We start from the raw sequence: 20,709 nt of genomic DNA, 5'->3' as shown, positions 1-20,709 counted from the left end.
TTACAGTATAAACACCTGTTTGGCATCCTTAGATTCTAGTTGATGAATTTTAGCCAAGAAAAATAAGGTGTGTACTTTTATGACCCCATTTGTCAAGTGCTGCTTTGAATACTTGACCTCTGGAAAATGTGTAAGAATGATTTAACTTTGTAGAGCTGAGGCCGAGTGGGAATTTGGGGAAATTCAGTGCCTTTTGTCAGGCAGGTAATTAGAATATAAAGTAATGATTGTCCCTCTGGCTTTTTATCTCATCAGTGGAGCCAGCAGCAAGATTAGTGAGTGTGATTGGGATACTCTCTTTCTGCTGCCAGGGGTCAGGTGTCCTTTTGCTGCACTGCCTTTGTAGAGCAGATCTGCTCCTGTGCCAAACTGAAACAGAGCCATTCAAGACTGGGTTTGTGGTGGCAAATCTGTTGCAGATTTCTAACAGCCCTGTGGGGCTCACAGACACTTATTTTTCCTTCTCACACAGAGTTCATAAATAGCCTTGTAGCTTGAGGCATGCTGCAGTGTGAAAGCTGGGGCAAAGAGGCTCATCCTTAATTCCAAGCCCTTGGCCAGATGTCAGGCTCACCACTTTGAAGTGTGGGTTGGGTTCAGAGATCACCAGATCTTGACACGGACAAAATGTCCTACCCTCCTCCTCCACTGGCTTTGTTCTTTGAAATAGTTTGATCTGGAAGCTGCCAGGTCAAACAATCTGGAGAAAATAGCTGACATGGAATGGCACCACTGACTTTGATTAAAGTTTGGTAAAGGTTTGTGAAACAGTGCCAAGGTGATGTTTTTAGCTGAGGCAGTGTTGGTATTATCACTTGCAGTGCCACAGCGGAGAAGCAGGGAGAGACTTTCTGAGGAAGCCACTGCAGAAAATAGGCACCTCCACTGTCCTCAGTTCAAAGCTCAAACTGTCATAAATTATTCATCTCCCTGATTGCTGAGATGTTGGAGGCTTGCAGTGTAATTCTAGGCTATAATGCCACCAATATTGGTAGGGAACACAATATCCACAGTGCCTTAGACAACCTTTCAAGTTTCTTGACACTTTCTTCCCCCAGTTTCTTTTACTGCTGCCCACAGGTGCTGGTGAAACTTCCCTGATTGAATGATTGTGCTGCTGTGAGGGATGGTATGGGGCTTAATCTGAATAATGAAAAACTAGAATTTTAGTGGATGAGGTGTTCCACTGTCAGCAGTCCTGTGCTGGCAGGTGTAGATTCACCAGGAGAAATGGTGGGACAGGATTACTTTAGCCTAGGACCAGCTGGCAGGTGCTTCTGTGTCCTTCAGGTGGGAGTGGTGTTGGCTTCTGTCCATTCCCTTCTCACTTGGGTAATTAAGCAATTCTGGTTTGTACTTTTTTTGATAAAATTTCTTTATATTGAGATTTTAGCTTTACTTACTTCTGTGAATGTGATAACACTTGAAAAGCTCTGTGGTCATGGCAGAGTGCTGGTGGCTGAGCAGCATCCATCTGATGGATAGATGGATTGCTCTGTCTAGAGCTATGGGGTTTTATTAGGTACTTTTTTGTCATTTCTGTCAGTCTAGGTTTGATCCCCTTCATTTACATCTGGTCATCCTTACCCTGAATTCTTGTTTTCTCTTATTTAAGAGAAAAATCTGCCACTCTATTTAAGACTGCATATATGCCAGCACACACTGTGGCACTTCACTCTTATTTAGCCAAAATGTAGAATCTCTTTGTTTTAGTGGGAAGGGAGGGGGGGGGGGTTGGTTTTATGGTTGGGTTTTTGGTGATTTGGGCTTCTTTTCAGCATTTCTGAAGGGCCAGCTGACTACATTATGCTTTTGCTTTTAAAAGTGTTGCCATAAGCAAAACAAGCATTTTGCTACTTTATTAGGGTGATGTTCTAAAAAGAAACAATTTTGGGTGGCGTGGCTGCAGTCAGGTCGAGCTCCACACTCTCCCTTTTGTACTTTCATTATTAATATTGTTGATTTTCTTATCTCATTGCTGTTTCTAGTAAATATTTCTTACCTCAACCCATGATCTTTGCCTTTTTTGACTCCAATTCTCCTCTCAGATCCTCTGAGGGAAGAAGGGGAAAAGGGGCTGGGTGAGAAAATGGTGTGTAGTTTGGAGTTTCAGTGAGAAATGCTAAACTGGGGAGTACCATCCCTGAACCATGACACCAATATGAGGAAATAAACTTCTAAGGAGAAATGTGAATGTGTGGTTAACCTTCAGGTGAGCTTTTAAAAGTAAACTTTTAAGATTTACCTCATTGTTCATTGTGTTTCATGTTGCTTACCCTGGTTGTTGACCTTGTGTAGTGCTGGGCAGGCCTTAGGTACTGAACTCTCAACATATCTGCAGTCCTGTGTTCAATTTTTTGTTCAAGCTGATGCAATTTTCTGCTAGAATATTGTGAATCCCTGAATGAAATCTCCTGACACTGTATCCAAGTACAGCAGTCTGTGTCACTACTTGTTGCTAACTCAGTAGATGTTATACAAAAGAATGATCATATCTCCATATAGCCTGATTTGGTTGGTATCATCTGCTGCCAAAAATCTGTTATCGCTAGATTCCAAAGGAATTGTTCTTTCTGACATTGTTGCTTAGAACTAGTGTCAGGAGAGCACTGTTGGAGAAACAATAGCTCTTCTAGCTTCTAGAAGAGCTTCAGTTCTTCATCAGAGTGGAAAAAATGCAAATTAACCTCTAAGTCCTCTAACATCCCTTTAAAGCCAGGTGAGTCTCACGAGCAGAACTGTAGTTATCAACAGACCCTCTTACAGGTTATTGTCTCTGATTACAGGCTTAGAGAGGCCCTGATATTGCCCATCATTAATAAGGAATCTGTAACGCTTCATTTGCCATTATTAAAATGCTGGAAACTTTTGAAAAATCAGGATACACTTGTTCATGTTGTACTCAGTTGTCAAGGCCTTTGGCCTTCTGGACAGGAGGAAAACTGTGGACTTCTGAATCCATATGAATGTATTATTTAAGAGAACATCAACTGAGAGGCTTTGAGAAATTTTGTACTGTTTTGCTTGAAATAAAACACATTTTGTGTACGGTTCCAATTCAGACCTCACATCCTGAAGTTTAATCTACTGATTTGAATCTAAAGATTTCTACTTCAAACTTATGGAGAAGAGACAGCCTCCTGCAACCTGTAGAATAGAGTTTGCTGTAGAAATGAAATGCATTAAGAAAATATTTCAAATAAAAAAGGCCCCAAATCTGTAGATGTGAGAACAACTTTATTTTCTCAAGTGCACTTGCTAATGATTCACCTGGCCAGCAAAGTTGCAGTCAAACCTAGGTTTTAGGGTATGAGCCTTGTTACACAAAGGCAGGTGAGTTAGCCTGAAATGCAGTATAATAAATGTTAATAGATGCTAATAAAGCAGAGCTGATGGCACCCATGGACTGCAGCGGTACCTGAAGGGGCAGAGAAAAGGGAAAACTTCTCCCCACCATTCAGGGGGGAAGTGAGGGGCTCCAAGGCAGGTGTCCTCCCCCTTGGCGTGTCCTGTTGGTGCAGCAGGTGCTGTGTGACACTGCTGAGTGTGACTCTGTGACTGTCACTCTGTGACTCTGTGGGAGCTGCTCAAATTCCCCTGGGCTGGGTTTGCTTTATGATGCCATTTGCGTCGATTGTGCCGCGCTCGGTGCGCTGCCTGTCCTGGCTGGCTGCCGTGCCTTGTGCTTGTGTGTTAGGAGGCAATGCCTGCTGGACAAGGAAAAACCCATTGCCCTTGTAGGTGCTGATGTTACCAGCTAAAAACTGTGAGGGAAAGGCTGAAGAGCTCCCTCAATGGAACTATAGACTGGCAAATAAAATGTCAGGAGGCAGAGAGGGAAAGGGATGAGTTAAACACAACAGGCAGATGTTTCCGGTGTAAAAGCATTTCAGAATTGACCAGTGCAAGGCCATAAGGATAAGAACAGCTGTAACAGTGGAGTAAAGGCACTGCCACAGTTTTCTCAGGCTGGGGACATTAGAGCTTACATGGATGCAAGTGGAAAGTATGCCATGGGATTTGCAATGAAAGGGTCTTGGTATTAGAAAAGACAAGGCACCATGCAATACCCTCCATAGCAAACCACAGACACAAAGGCAAAGGCTTTAAGTGTGGCTTCTTAAAAGAAGAGGCTTAGCCTGGCAGCAGGGAGTGGCATGGCAAACCCACCCTGAAGGAAACATGTTGTCTGAGGGATGTGTGAGTGTTTAGAGGGGAATAATTGCACATTAGAAATACCTGGACAGCTGAGCTGCTGAGAACCACTACTCAGCATGGGTAGCTTTTTTACTAACAGGTCGCGTTTTCAGTTAGGAAATGCAATCTGCAGCCCAAGAATAACATGCTGATGTTAAGGTGAGAGGGATTGTATGAGAAGGGTCAAAACAGCAGCAAAATGTAAAGAGGATTCTGCTTGGGGGCTTGGTGTGGTTGAATGGATGATCTGAACAGTTCTTTCATATGTTCAGTCCTTAATTCAGGAGGCTATATTGTCATTTGAGAGAGTAGTGAGAAAATATCCACTGCAGTGACCCACTTCTGGATAGGGAATGGGAAGAGGGTGTCTGTCCCTCGGTGCATTCCAGGCCAGCCTGGGCTGCATTGATGCTGCTGTGCAAAATGTTGCTCCTGTGTGGATCTTCAGGGTCAGCCAGAGTTGTACAGAGGGGAAAGCCTAAAGCCAGACTGATTAAATGTGGGTTTTCTCTTTGGGGAAAAAGTAGATTTTGCTTGGAGCAGTGGTGGACAAAGGGAATCAGTTGTGAAAAGAACATCTGAGGCAGCTATTTCATTCTGCTACAAGATGGGGAACCTCTCACCGCTTTTCCAGGAATATCCTCCTCACTCTCTGTGCCAAGTGAGTTGGTGTGCTAACAGCAGGAGGAGCCAGGTGGCTGCTGAGGGGCAATGGGGCCTGTAGGGGCGAGCATTTACAATGTGCCCAGGTTGTAGGGGCAGCTCTAGGCCTGACTGGTTAGAGACATTTACATTCTGATGTCGCTCTTCAGGGTTTAGGGTGTTTTTTAAACTTTATTTGACTCCAACCATTACTTTTTGCTATGTGCAGGGTGTAGCCTCCTTGAGAGGGATGCTTGTCCGCCCATACTGGCTTGGTTTGATGGCTCAGGCTCTAAAAGAGACAAAGTGGTGTAGTTTGGCACTTGTGCCCTGCTTCGGGTTCCTCTTTGTCATCCTGTTTTTCTTCTGCAGTCACTGCAGATCTGTGATGTTGTCTAGAACAACACAGCATAGTCTATATAGCCCACAACCCCCTACAACAGACCCTCAAGAGTGGTCATCCTTCTTGCCCTACTCTCAGCACAGCTCTATCTAAAAAACTGAAAACATGTGAGAAAAAAAACACATGTAGCAAACTACATTAAAATATTTCCCTTTTTTTTTTAACCTTCATGCCCGGCTTTGCCAACTAATAATCTTTATTCTCTTGGGTTTGGGGCTGGTCACAAGAGCCTGCATTGAGATATTCAATTATTTAGTGTCCTTTTAAAAGAAAAGGTAATGCACACAAGAGAGATGTAAGATCTGCTCTGGTGACCATCCCCGCAGCTGGGATTTTAAAAGAACATTTTTGTCAGGGCCCTTGTGCTTGTGGTGCCAGCATTGCAATTGTACCCAGAAACCAATTCCTCTGTTTTCTCAAGGGACAATGAATTGTTTTTGCAAGTAAGCAAACCAACCAAGAGCCTTGTCACCTTCCTCTCCTCACATGAGTTACTGCAATACCTTTTCAAAACCATTTTTCACTTTCTCATTATGTTTGACATTATTGTTTCTCAAGCTTGAAGATTTGTCTTTTTTGACCTCCTAGACAAAATTACTTATAAGGATAGATTTCAGTATAGCATCTTACCCAGTTTTATTTTGATCTCTTCCTCTCCCTGTAATCTCTGGAACAAAGAACCTGATTTGAAGTACAAAGCGGTCTGCTGGGAGTAACATTAAAAAACATAGTAAATAATTTATAAATGCTACCCAGAAAAGTATTCCACATTATTTTAAGTAATTTTGTTTGACTGTGGTAGGGAATGAACATAATAAGAGATCAGAAGTGGTCACACTAACCACAGAGAAGAAAAATATTTCAGGTCGGGCATAATTTCTCAGAGCTGGCAAAGCTGAAGTATTGGCTCTCCTTTATGGATACATACTTCCCAGCAATTATAGTGTAGACAAAGGCACAAATCTGTTGTTAAAACAAAACAAAAAATCATCCGGATTTATTACTATGAATTTCTATCAGGAGTCAGAAAATTGCACATGCCGCCTGGCTAGTATGTTTGGTTCTGGTGTTTTGTTGTTGTTTTTTTTTTTCCTTCCAGTATAAGAGTAGGACCTAGCTGACCTGTGCTTACATCTAAATTGTTCTGATTTATTTTGGATTCTGTTGAGTTTTGAAATCTGTATACTGACTGCACTCTTCTAGGACTCTGTGTCATGCATTTGGATAAAGACTTCAATTTGTGTTTGTTTGCAGTGATATTAGATGTTAAGAGGTTTATCCTGATGCTAGCTTCTTTGCCAGAAGCTCCAAAATCAGAGATCACGCTGCATTTCACATAGCTCTGTGGACAGAATCCCAGCCTCCTTCTTTTCAACTTCTGCCATAGGTTTACTCAGTGAACCAAAAGGTTTCTTCATCTGGAAAACATGATCAGGAAGTATCTGTCCTGGAGATAGCATGCTTCCAGCAGGCTTACTGAAAATATTGTCCCATTTTTACCTGAGTGCTTGGGGGTATGGATGTGACACTGGTCTCCTATGCAACCCTACTGTGCCCCACCTGTTACATCCAAAGTGTGTCTCCCTTTTGTCTTGTACCTGAAATACCTGCTGGTACCTCTAGCGTGCCCTTCTGTATTCCTCCTATAAACAATCTTTGCTGCTGTTTTTCTGTTTTGGGGTTCTTTTTTCTTCTCTTGCCAGATTATCTCACGGATCTACTACTTTGGGATAAGCAAGAGGCCAGAGCATATGTTTAGATACTTTGGACCATTTTGAGGTCAAGGACAAATTTTTTACTTGCTTGGTTGGTCATCCCACCTGTAAAATGGTAGTAGTGACACTGGGCACTCCTTTGGCACCCTGTCAAAAAATAAAAATTAGTTATTAAGAAACAATTAGTCTGGCTTGGTATCAGGGGAGCTTTTAATATTTAGTTTAACACAGATTAACTGTGTAGCCAGTGATAAACTTACATTGTGAAAACATGAATGAGTTCAGTGAATCCACTAAAGCGAAGAGGATGTCTGAGATTCAATGGTGTGCCTGTTTAATTCCTTTTAAAATTTTCTTTATTGTTTTTTGAAGTATTTGTTGACAGCTGTTTTTTTTGGCAAATGTTCTTAACAGTCTGCTCCTCAACAGAAGAACAACACCAAGGGTCTCCTAGGTAAGTCTAGTGGCAGCAGAAGCCACTCTAGCCTGACCCCAGCGTAAGTGGGAAGACAACTGGGAATTTGTACATGTAAGGAGAGGAATAGTGGAGCATTACTTTCTGTATTTACTCTGCTGCTGTTTCACATTACTGAATGCTCTTTAGGAGGAAATGAAAATCTTTCTAATGGGATCAAAATGAGATGTGTGGAGCAGCAGAAGGTAGTTCCCTGGAATGAAATTAGATCTGACGGCTGGGATTTAACACACTCTCTTTTGCCAGAAGTGTGTAAGATTATTAAAGCATCACAACCTCATTTGGTTCCTTTGTAATCTGTTCTTAACCTTCATGCTGATGAGGCTGTTATGTAACAACCAATGAAGGCCAGACCTTATGTTGCTTCAGTGTATGGCCAGAGACCCCAGTGGGGCCAGGTGGAAAGCTGGCTGCATTTTCCCCTCTTGAGATTATGTGGAAAGCTTGCTTTTGGGCTGTGGGTAGCATCCTTGACCACAGAGAGGTGTATCCTAGGGTTTGCTGTGTGATGCTATGTCTTGTCACTGAAACGCTCCTGCTTTCAGGAAGCCCATGGCAGTTCTGTTGAAAGGGACACTGGCAAACCCTTTCTCCTTCAGTACCTAAATTTTGGCTGCATACAGAAGCAGGGGTGACTGCTGTAAAGAAGGTGTTTATTATTTTCATTAAATTCAAGGTTTTTCTTCAACAGGAGCAATCTTTGGTTTGACTAATCAAAAGAGGGATGTAGGTGACAGGGACAACCCTTGCTGAGCTCTCATTTTAGCAGAATGAAACATTGCAGCGTCCATGCACCTGTTTACTGGGAACACCTGAGGAGTGTTATCTAAACTGTCTGTGGTCAGGGAATGCCCAGCTTAAAAACCCAACAAAAGTCTGGCTGTGAATGAGAGCTCTGAGCAATCCATCTCTAACGAAATCAGAGCCAACAGTATTCTCCTTATTTAAGAGAGAATACTGAGGACAATACTGAAGAGGGAGAAATGTTTCACCTGTCTAGATGCATCAAAATTCTGCACAGCATCTACTTGCACCTTTAACTATCTCAGTAGCTTCATCCTTCTCCACCCCACAAACTCAGACTTTTGCTAGAAGTGCTGTAGGAGTCATTTGTCAGTGTTTAGATCTCAGTTTCCATCACAAACACAAAGCAGTTCAGAGTAACTAAATTCCCAAGGTCATGCATGAAAACTGCAGTTCCTGCTAGTACACAACAAGTATTTCAGGTCCTTTCTCTGCTCTGTTCCTTTGCTTCATCAGGAATTGTACAATAACTTCCATTAGAAAAAATCAAAGCATAATTTAGTTTGCATTGCATCTTTATTCTACAACACAAGCAACATAAATAGTTTATACTTTTTGTTTTAAAATATTTCCATTTCAGAATTCAGTCAGAATAAAATATACACAAAATACAATTTGCAAGCCAGCTGACAGTGACTGCCCAACCACTGGACACCCAAGGACCATACAAAGCTAGCGGCACAACAGGACACGGTGGACATGGGGAAGTGTTCTTCTGAAGAAGAGCAGAAAGGTAGAGGGAGGAAACATGGATGAGACCAAGGAATTGCAGATAGGTATGAACTCAGCAGAAGGTAAACCCAATGTAAGCACTTGTTTGACAAGGTAATTTATAGTCTCTCTAAAGAAGTACTATTGGCTCCTCCTGAATATACAGCTAGAGAGATTAAGTCCTGGGAATCGTGTTTTGTGGTAAAATGCTTCCTCTGGCAGCCATCATCATGGAAATAGAATTTGATTTTTTTTTTAAATTTTCAAACAGAAAATACTTAGATCTTTGGTGAAACGGAGTGTCCACTCCCTTTGGCTTGCTTTCAGTTCTGGTTGAAGGGCCATAGAAGTATGTTTGCAGTCTCACAAAAATGACAAAAGTGGGGGGAGGGGAAAGAGGCAGAGAAGAGGAGGTGGGGGGAACTGAAAGAAGGTCCTTGCTGTTGTCATTGCACACCTTCAATCCCTTGCTCCCATCTGCTCTAGCAAACAGCGTATGCTACAGGGCTCTGTCACCACCGTGCTCTGCCCTTCCTGCTGTTCTCCCTTTGGTATCAAGTCCCGTCTTCCTCTGCAGAGTGGGGGGCGCAGGGGTCACATCCTGATTGTGGAGGAGATATTTGTCCCTTGCTTGAACCTGTGTACCTGTGCCTGTCTGCCAGCTCAGCTCTCTCACTGCAGCGTGCTGCTTGTGGAACTGTGGCGCTTCACCACAGCCCAGATAGACCAAATGCATGGACAGGAAACAGGGCCCTGATCTCCATGGGAGTCAGACAAAATTTATCAAAGTACATAAACTACCTTTTGAAAAGTGGGATGTTGGGGTAAAACGATTGAATAGATCCTGTTGCCATGTTTCTTAACCAAAAATACTTTCCATAAACTCAGCTCCCTGATTCAATGTGGCAGTGTAGACTATGCAAACCTCAACTTGTAATTTTGCCAAAAATTGGAATTTGAGGGATCTGGTTCCACAGGCAAGCTCATTATTGCATTAATCCAGGATCATACAGAATAGCTCCACTAATATCCACAGAATTAGGGCATTTCTTCTTCCCTCTGCTTTTAGTTTTCAGCTTGGAGACCTCTGAGCACTAAGTGAAAAGACTGATGCACACTTAGGCCATGTGTGTTTTCATTTTTTCTTTTTAAAAAGGCAGCACTGCTGGCTTTTTAAATGTTTGGCCAAAACTGTTTGTTTAGTATCATATTAGTGTCACATTAAAGTATGTGTTCTGAGGGGAATTAGTGGAAATGACTTCTTCCTTGCAGTTGTACAACTTCTGGAGTCCCAGGCATGTTGCTGGTGAGAGCTGCTGAGACCCTTTGGTGATATCCCAAAGAAGCTCCGCTCAAATTAGGGAGGCTCAGTGAAGAGGGATCACTAGCTGCCACATGCTTTTATCTACATTGCATAAAATCCAACATTTGTGCTTCTGTGCATGGTAAATTGGTCCTTTACACTAAAAGAAGAGAAACTTCTTTTGGTAAATTGATGGTATCATCTTACTTCTTTAACAACTGTGGACTGATCAGCAACTGAAAAAAACCTATTTAATGTCATATACCTGCACAAAGGTCTTCCCATAAATTACTGTGACTGGAGTAATGTATAAATAGTCTGCTTAGACACCTTAGACATACCTTAGTATAAAGGTGGGGGGGGGGGGGAGAAGGAAGCACTTCACTTCTTTTGTAAATTAAAGACAATTTAGCACTGAGAAATGGCATTTATTTCTAGAATGGATTGCTGAAGGTGACAATAGCCAAACCACATGCACAATTTCTCAACAGGCTTCTATACAGATGAGCTAGGTGAAAAATAAATCACTTTGGCTTGCTGGATCTGTACAAAAGTGAGGGTTCTAGTTTTGCAGTACGGGGTTGTGTAGGACTGTGTGCTGGTTCCTGTAGATTTTTCAAGCAGGAGGTGTATGGAGGACAGCAGCAGAGAGGGTGACACAAAAAACTTTACAGGACTTCCCCTTTCCTGAGAACTTGTGAATCCGCATGTAGGGACTGAAGAATTCAAGGACTGAGTCCTAAGTATTTAAGATCCCTAGCTACTTAACCTCCATAGATTTTGACAGCTTTGGCACTTTGAGTGTGGGCCCAAACCGTGAAGAAAGGTACAAAGTGGAGGCAGAACATGGAGCTGGAATCTACTTTCTAACTTGTTTGCCACTGGGTTTCATGCCAGTGCTGTGCTGGGCTCTGCAGTGTTGATACCAACACTGAGATGCTGCTATATAAAGTACAGGTGAAGACTGCACATGGTACTTAGAGGTGGGGGTTTTATCTTTGGTGAGTGAGGATTTGTCAGTGAATTTTACATAAAGGTTTAAATTTTAAACAAAACTTGAAGCTCAAATTGAAAGGGAAAGCACCTTACAAGTCACAGGTGTAAACTGTGCTTGGCTTTGACATGAGCAAGCCACAGTGCAGATGACATAAATTTTTCATCTGTGATGAGGCAAAAGCTGTGTTGCCTGTGCTGGGAGTTGTACAAGGAAAGTATTGCCCAGATCTGTCTAAATATTTTTCTAATAATTATTTCTATATAGTAAATTAAGTCAGTTGTTCTCAAATGAGTGTTTATCCCTAGGAAAGTATTACAACTCTATTTTAACATAGTGGTGGTAATTCAATGGCTGCTGAATGCTCAGAAAAGGTACCAGAATAACCATGTTAACCATTGCTGGTGTGACACAAATACATAAAACAGCAGATAAGCATGTTACTAATGTGGATAGCTCTCTGAAAATATGCTGGATACCCAGAATATGGCAGTGATTGGAGCCACAGGTATCTGTACATATACATGTCAATCATCTCATATGACTGCATATGTTCACAGTGCAGAATGAAGTGCAAACATATGCAATGACCTGAGACCGTGTAAGTTGGGGTCAAACCCTGCCCCTGTTCTGTAGGAAAAGGATTGCTCTCCTGATGAGTGCTCTGCTTTTCTCAGCTTTAAATATTTGCACAGTGATGAGCTATTTCATGTGCTTAAAGGTAGTTGATGCTGGGCAGCAGCAACTTTCTCTGTTAGCAATTGCCTACGAGATTTTAAAATGAGATGTCCTTGCCTCTGCTGGCTGCGGTGGCCCTGAGGAGGGCAACGTGAATTAGGCAAAGGCAGCAAAGGTGCAGCTCTGGTACCTGAGAAGGATGTCAAGCTACCACATCTTCTTTTTTAAAGCATTTCAGTTGAGCAAAATTTACTGGGTAATCATTTTTAAAAACAACTGGCCAGTTAAAAAAAAAAAAACCAAAACAACCCAAACTCAACTCCTATAGAAATTTATGTGACCAAAAAAAGTAAGGGCAAGAAAAGAGAAGAATGTGGTCATTTACCAAGGCAAAGAGCAAGCTCAGGCTGTAGTGCAGAGAGAGTGGTTTGCTCAATGTTCAAGTGTTTGGTTCAACAGTAAAGCTGCCAATACTCTGCCACTCATGAGGTTATAGAGCTAACAGTAAGGATTTGAATGGGATACACACATGGATACCAGGACTACTACTGCTACTGACTGAGTGGCTTCCCCACTCACAAGCAGAAAGCAGAAAAGCCACTGTAGCATGGACATGATTGGGGTGTGCAGTGTAGGGAATTCCCCTTCTGAAGCTTAGGACAGGCTGATGCAAGCCCCCCTTTCCTGGGACTGCTCTGGCAGACTTCTCCTTTGGGCTAAAAGCTTGCTTTATGAGGTCTGAAGGCATCATGCTGGCAGTCAAGAGCCATGAAACAGGCCACAAAGGACCTATGAAATGGTGACATCACACATTTATTATTCTACTTCTTTGGGGATTACTGATGTCTACAGCTAAACTAGCAGAAAAATTGCTGAGAATCTAATGAAGCAACTAATATTTTTTATTTGTTTATGTCTTGAAGGTGCATCAGAAAGCTTTAACTTCTACATCTCATGGTTGTGGTTACTGAAGTGGCCATGGGCTGCTCCCCTCACCTGGAGCTAGCATTTTATACACACAAGGAAAAGGAAGAGCAGCACATGCTGAACCTTGCTCTCTAAATTGCTGTGTAAATAATTGCTGCATCAAATATTCCTTCTCCCCTCCTTCTAAATTACATTTCTGGAATTATTCAAAGTTACTTATGACCTTTTAGGGAGGGGTCTTAATGAGCAGAGGCACTGAGGGTGACAATGGGCACTTAATGCATAATTTGAAGGACAAAGCTCAAAACAGGCCAACAGCAACACAGCAAATTTACTTGTCCTCATTTTCCAATGTGGTATTTGTAATGTAAATAGTTAAAAGGAAATTACATTTTAGGCCAAGATGGTGGCTAATCAGGTAACACTAGGTTATACTGTGTTCATGAGCTTGAGGGAAGTGGTGGTAATGGTACTGGCACCCCTAAAGTTTTTTTTACTGATTTACAGAAGGATTTTGTATTGCAACCACAATGCAACCATGGTGTTTCCTAGATTCTGGGACCTCTTCTGTAGTCCTGAATGATTTCACTGGTACTGCTATCAATTTTATTTCCCCTACATAATTTAGGAATTTGCTTTAGTTTTAGATCAGTACAGCAAGGACTTGCATCCATTCAATGCATTTTTAATTAAAACCATCAGAGTTGGCTGCTTTGAATATGGTTTATTATTCTGATTTCTGTTGTTGCCTAATTAATGTACTGCTTTAAAAGCAGCTCTGTATAGATGCCAAATAAAAACTTTAACAAAGAATGTAACCAACTTTCACTCTACCTAAAGATGCATAAGAAAGACATGGCAACAGAAATCAAACTGTGCTACTGCTCTCCCAGATACCAAAGCATAATCTAACCTGTCCCTGAGGAAGTATTAAAACTGTTGGGGGAAAAGTGACAATTGAAAACGTTGTTAAATTAGTAATTAATAAAGTCAGTTTAGGTGGTAGAAAAGAGGTGTTTTTACAGAATTTTAATGTCCTTTAAACAATTTAGCAAAAGGAACTTTTTAAAGCAAGAGAAACAGCATGACTGGCACTACAGAAAGTAATGGGACAAATACTCCCTGCACAAGACTAGCAGGTGACAAATGGGAAGAAGGCAGCGGAGGGAAAGGCAGGAGGATAGTGTCAGACTCTTTGTAAACAAAGCAGCTTGGGAGATGGCTGTTCAGTGGAGCTTCTTGGCTCCCTCTGTTTTTCCAGGTTTAAGATGCTAAAAGCAGTTCGTTTTGCAAAATCCAGGCCTTACACAAAGAGATGACATTGTAAGGATGCTTTGGAGCAGGGACTGAAGCTGTATATTTAGTTGGCATGCACATTTTAAAAGCCTTGGGAGAACAGCATTAAGGGGTCACCCAAAATTAAAATTAACTCATTTTCAACAAGTTATCAACAAATGATACAGCATAGGAGTATGAGATGAAATGTCCCAAGGGCTGTGACATAACTTGTGCAGCAAGGTAACCCTTGCTCTGTATAGTGTGAAAAGCATCACATATGCATTTGACAACACAATAGTCAATCCTCCCCCTTCTCTTCCCTCTTACTAATAACAGCAAATTGTAATAGTCCCAATAGGAGTGCTGCATGGAGGGGGGATGTACCTCCATGAGGCTATGTCCTTTTCTATTTACAGCAGCAGACAAGAAATGAGAGAGAAACAGGAAATATACCTCCCTTTCATACCATTTTCCATCTTGCTTCAGCTCCAAGTAGAGTGACCTTTAACCAAGGTGATAAGGGTGTTCCTGGCTACAGCAGCTCGACATAAGCAAACATAAATTTCCAGCAGAATAACAGCTGCAGTGGTGTTTAAACTGGAGCACTTTACTCTGCTTAGTTGAATGCTGGATACTGGCACATGCTGGTATTTGCTGTGGTGTGTCTTCCCCACAGCTTCACAGGAAAGAGCAAAACAAACTTTCCTTTTGCCCTTAGAGGGAATTAGACATGTGGCAAAATGCTCAGCTGTAGGCATAGGTGAAGAGGCAGCCAGTGTGGTGCTGCAAAGAGGGCAGTTTGACAGTGCCATTTCTCTTTGAGCAATACTCCATAAGAGCAATGAAAGGATCAATAGTCTGTGCTTGGTTCACCCATTTTAGACCTGGGATTCTTTAGCTACTCCAAATGTGACTACAAAGGCTCCTCTTGGAGCAAAATAAATTTCCACTTTCTCTAGTGAGCAACACATTTAGTTACTTCAATAATCTTTATCCTTTCTCATGCCAATTTTTGAAGGGAAGATGTTACCCTAAAAAATGTCACCTTCTTACTTGTCCTATAGCCCTCACCTTTTCACTGACTTGGATTTGTTTATTTATTTTCTAAGTTAAATAGCTCTACTGACCTGGTTTGACACCCCCATGACAGTTGCACTCACAGCTAACTTCAAGTGCGGAAGTTCTGCTGCAGTTTCTGGTGGCTCCCACTGCTGCAAATTTGAATTAAAATGAAGACAATGAAATGCACCTCTTCTGGTAGGAGCCTGATTAACAGACAGGTTCTGGGTTCTGGGGCCATGCCAGATCCTCTAAACAGACTCATGCTTTGCTTCCTTTGCTAGTGTGAGTGAGGGACACACAATCTCAGGTGGACAGACAATATAAATTGACAAGCTCGTTGTTTCTTAATTTCTCACCAACAAATAGGCAATTAATGAACCCCAAGTATTTCTTTGCTGTATACCTTGCATGTCTTCTGCCCTTTGCAATGAGCACAGCTTGGTTTAAATGATGATATCGTAAACTCGGCCCACTCTTCCCAGCCATTCCCGTACTGCCTGGCGGACACGGATGTCTGTCACGTGGCAAGTCAGCTGGCTGATACAGGGAAACACTGCTGGCTGCAGGGCTGTGAAAGTTTGGTCTGGCAGAGCCTGAATCTGGTTGAGAACTGTCAGCACCATGTTCGTCCATGCCTACAAAGAAATTTGATTTAAAAAAACCTCTTTAGAAGACCTTTCTAAAAAGGTGAGCCCAGTGGTCGAGGCAGAAAATAAGGTATCTGGTGGCTGCAGCCTCATGGAGCAGACTGAGTAATACCAGCATATTCATTTAATGTTCCAAAATCACTTGACTTTGTATTGCAGGTATCATGCTCACCCTTTCCTTTTTTTTGTCCCACAGTGAACAAAACCTGTCAAGTTTGATGCTTTAACTGATTTGTTCACTTGGACATGCAAAAAACAAGCTTTTGTTTAGCAAAAGAACCCATTATTTTTCTCTGGAATTAACAAAAAATCCCATTCTTAAGTACAAAAGCAATGTGTCAAGCAGCATAGCATTTTCAAAAGCCTTCAGAGGGCTACAGCCCATAGCAGTAAGCAATGAGTTTGCTGTAGGTTGTGAGTTCTCAGGATTAAGGGCAGCTTTGGCCCCAGCCACAGAAGCACTCTTGACAGCTGAGTTAGTATATATGCCTGATGACACTTCGCTGAAAACTGACTTTCTTTTAATAGGGCAAAATCAGGTTTTTATTAATTCCAGCTCCTAAAGATTCAGTCCTCGTCATAAGGACTTCATTATATAATACAATATTGAACAAAAATATTATAATAATGTAAATGTTTTTATATATTGCTATTATTATTAGCCTTCTACAAGAATGTCCTACCTGTATCTGGGCCTCTGCATCCCTAATAGATATATTCAGGGAGCTGACTGTGGACCCTGAACGGGGTCTCTTCTCTTGTCTCAGGATCTCTGGACCAGCACTGAATGAATGCCTCATTTGACCTTGATCTAGAAGATGTTGAGGCCGCTGGAGTACAGGTGAGTCTGGTCCTCTTGAACCCAGGAGTTCCCCTTTCTTTTCCACTTTGACCTCTTTGGTGAAGGATGTCATGGCCTGTTGCTGCTTTCTCTTCTTGTATTCTGTCATAAACTTGGAGATGGTTTTGTCAGTGGCTATGGTGTAGATCTTGTTACCAGCACTCTCCCACCATTCTTTTTTCTTGATTTGCTCTTTTTTTTCTGGTTTAGGACTCAGGGGTGGGGGTAGCAGCAATATTTCTCCACTCCCTCCTCGAGGCGTCAAGCTGTCTCCCAGCTGGTCCCTGATTTGACTTCGGTCATCTTCTGATGGTGTGTCCTTTCCAGACAGCCCTCCAGTTGATGGGGTGGAGGTTTCTGAGTGAAAAGATGGCAAAATGAAGAAAGAGTCACCTTTGAACACTGGAGGCTCCTCTACATTGTTCTCCAGGTCCAGATGCATTTGGATGTAGTTGTTGCACAGTTCCATGCAGAGCTTGTGAAGCCTCTTGATCAGCCAGCCCCAGTCTGCATTGCTGACCGGCTGGACGCTCAGAGATGGGATTCGAGCCCTCCACTGCCTCTTCTCCTTCCCTCGTGGGGGACTGACCTGGGCAGTTTCTTCAAAAATGTCTTCATCTTCTGAAGAACACTGCTGTGAGGAGTCTGTGCTTCTCTCATCATCTTCAAAGAGGATCTTTTTCACTTGCTCTGCAGTGATGTTCTCCTGGTTTGTCAGGATTGCACAAACCAAGGCATGGAAGTAGATGTTGAAGCTCATTGCTGACTGGCGATACAAGTTGGCAGCTCCACCAATGCCAGACACTTTTTTCAACAAACACTTCAGCCCAGGTCTGGTGTCAAACTCTCTGGCTGTTCTGTAGGAGTCCAGGAGTAAGTCAAAGATCACAGCCAGGTTTTGCATGGAGATGTACCTGAGAAAACCAGCCAACTTGTTTTCTGGTACTTGTATTGCCATTTTCTCCTCCAAGTTAGAAGGGCCTTTCACAAATTCTTCCAGTAAGATGTCATATAAATTCTGGAGCAGTACTTGGTGGGACAGCAAGCTCACTACTATTGTCCTGAAAGGAATACTTGGTAAACCAAGCATGGAAGGAAAAAAAAAAATCACAGAATATTAAAATGGTGCATTGTGCTTGTACTAAGAATAAAAGCACACTAAGATATTTCGGCCAGCTATATCTGAGGAATTAATTAACACACAAATTATTCTTCTACCAACATGTCAGATAATCTTTATTTTGCCATGAAAAATTGGGGCCAAAACTAGATTACTACTCAGTTTCCATTTCCGCTAATGCCCAGGAGTACTTCTTAAAAATAAACCATGAAGAGGTATCCAATCAATAAAGAAACATGTACAGAAACATCAGCAATGCAATGCGGCATGCAAAGAAGCTGAAGTCTGGCTGAAGGCACATTTCACTGCTTGCTCTTAAGACTTCAACTTGAACACTGAGAACCTAGCATGGACATACCTATCCCTAACCCTGTTCCTCACTTACGATATTGGGTGATTCTTAGCTGTGTTCCTGTTAGAAGGATGCTGGGAGTTGTTTTAGCCCTCACTGATGTTTGATTTGCACAGGGGACACAACAATGGTAAATGCCTCTGACCAAAGTTTTCAGGTCTTTCACCAGTAAATAACACTGAGAGGCTTACAGGCAAGCAAGGCTTGGAAAAAAAGACAGGATTGTTGTTTGGTATCTCATGGATTTCAAATTATAAACCTATCTTAAGATCTATTATTAAACCTATCTTAAAGTATTTTAAAAAGGTGTAAGATTACAGGACAATGTTCTAAATGAAGCTGATGCACACAATAATACTTTGATGTGATGGGTCAAGTTTTAATTAGCACAGCTATCAAGTAAGGAAGAGATTTTTCAGTTTGCTTGCAATACTGAAGTTTTAGGTCAATTCAAAGCAAATCTTCATGTAACATGAGAAGTTCAGTTGTAGACCTTTGACATTTTTGTTGCAAAAATTATACTGCTTTCATTAAACAACTTTCAAAAGTGTTTTGGAACACCAAGACAAAAAGCCTTTTTTTTTGAGAAATCCTAATAAAACCCAATTTTCAGAATACAACATTTTTAAAAAAAGTTCAGGAAAAACTGTTATCCAGTTACATTCCCTGTGTCACTTTGCCTACCATGACACAGCTGATACATCATTAAGATTTAGTTGTCTTATTATTTGTCAGTGATAAAATGTTAATGATTAGCACATACAGTTGAGCTCTTTATGGGGAAGTAGTTTTCTGCTGTAAAAATCATTAGAAGCTCTGACTCAAAAAAGCTCTTAAGAGCATGTATAAAGTTAAATGAGAGCTTGCAGTGATTTCAAGCAACTAATCCTGTTCCAAAAGCAGGGTCAGGAATGAAGGAGATCTGCTTTCCTTGTAATAGCCAAAAAAGCAATTTACAAGGACAGTATAAAGTACTGCTCAAACCCAAAAGAAAAAGAAACTGGTAGAGAACTACATGTGAAAACACAATGGCAAAGCTGGTTAAGGATAGTATTTTCTTACTCTGTCCAAAGTCTCAAACTGAAATATATTATTATTTTTCAGGAAGAAGAAAAGCTCCCTTACCCCAGCTTCCTGTGAAACGATGCAGCATTAAGGAAACAAAACCAAAAGGGAGAAGTGAAACCCTGCTAAGGTTAAAGTAAAACTTTTGGAAAGGCCACATTTACTATCATGCATGATTGCCATATTACTGCACTGCTGTAGCAAATAATATGAAAATAGTGGCACAGTCAACTTGTGAGCTGTGTTTTGGTGATGAGCATTGCTGGGACAACACTTGGCTATGGGCATATACACCTTTAGCAGTTGGCTGGACAAAGCGCAGTGTGAGAGCATTCGGAGTTTGCATTAATTGCAAGCTTTATTTATTTGTTTTAAGACAAGCAAGACCCTTGCTGCCCTTACAAACACAGCCTGTTAGATTGCATGGCCTTAGGTGCTATGAGAGGTGAATATTCCAGTCTTGCTTTGCATTCATGGTAACAAGAAGAATGACCTGCTAGCCTTTGGATAAAGTAGATATTTCCCCCTGTAAAGGAATGGTTTAACCTGTGACCTTTAAGCTTTCTTTGTCTCTGTGCAGGGGCCTGTTCTCCGATGGTGAGGCAACAGAGCACCTGCTCTCAGGGGAAAACTTCTGTACAGCAGTGTAAGAGACATCTTGCATGGTCTTTCTTCCTGTCCCTCCAAAGAAGGACCATCACATTCTGGCTCCTTGTTGCAAGCAGTAGTTTAGATTTGAATGGTATAAAACCATGTTTGGTATCTTGTAAAAGACAATGCCATGCCATTATATGCCTTGCAATACAAACACAAACCCTGAATGCAGAATTCTGATTCTTGGCCCAAATGATGGTACAGCAGTTGGGCACAACCACGTGCAAGCAAAAGGAAATATTCTTTTACAGGATCAGACTGTAGTGCAAACAGAGGAATTTTTCAGGTGGTAACACAACAGAAAGACTTCCACAAAAATAATGTGCCAAGCAAAAACAACGCTCCCTAGCTCAGTGTTGACAGCCTTGCAGTTTTGGATGTGGTCTCTTCAGTTTATAATGCCCCAGATCATCCATTACCTTTTTCTACCTTCTTAACCAAGTAATACTGAATTTAAAAGACCCTTAGTGAAGCAGACATTGCATTTGCTAGCTGTCACTAAAACCACAACAGTGTCACAAAACCTAATTTGATCAGTGTATTTGTTTTTGTTGATGAGCCCTATGGGGAGGTATGATTTACCAGGCTCAGTTCACATCTCTTCCTGTTCAGCAATACTTTTATCTTGCTTTAAGTGACACAGTGTCTTCCGTGGAAGATATTTTACCTTCTCTGGTTATGCCCATTTGGTTTCTTATCTGGTGGCAGGTCAATGATGAGCACACATGACTGGGCATGTTCAAACCCTTCCTTGTTGCTCGGGGTTTTTGGGGAGCACTGAGTCTCCAGCATAAAGACCTAGAAAGCAACAAGTTACATAAAACAATCAGTTTAGCACTTG

At 41.7% G+C, this 20,709-nt stretch overlaps 1 protein-coding gene across 2 annotated transcripts in view; it reads right to left on the bottom strand.

Moving 5' to 3' along the window:
- Positions 1-8,733: 8,733 nt before the first annotated feature.
- ARFGEF3 (ARFGEF family member 3) overlaps positions 8,734-20,709 on the bottom strand; it is a 96,067-nt gene continuing 84,091 nt past the window's right edge. The window contains exons 32-35 of one of the 2 annotated variants that reach the window (XM_066546877.1): positions 20,536-20,666; positions 16,520-17,750; positions 15,593-15,824; positions 8,734-15,338 (exon numbers count right to left, since the gene is read on the bottom strand). In XM_066546877.1, coding sequence (XP_066402974.1) covers positions 15,633-15,824; positions 16,520-17,750; positions 20,536-20,666 — 1,554 coding nt within the window. In that variant the 3' untranslated portion in view covers positions 8,734-15,338; positions 15,593-15,632. Of the gene's footprint in view, positions 15,825-16,519; positions 17,751-20,535; positions 20,667-20,709 lie in introns of both variants that reach the window. The other variant, XM_066546876.1, reaches the window with a different exon arrangement.

Source organism: Molothrus aeneus, chromosome 3 (assembly GCF_037042795.1).
Source record: "Molothrus aeneus isolate 106 chromosome 3, BPBGC_Maene_1.0, whole genome shotgun sequence".
Taxonomy (NCBI): domain Eukaryota; kingdom Metazoa; phylum Chordata; class Aves; order Passeriformes; family Icteridae; genus Molothrus; species Molothrus aeneus.
This window is presented reverse-complemented; position numbering and strand designations above follow the sequence as displayed.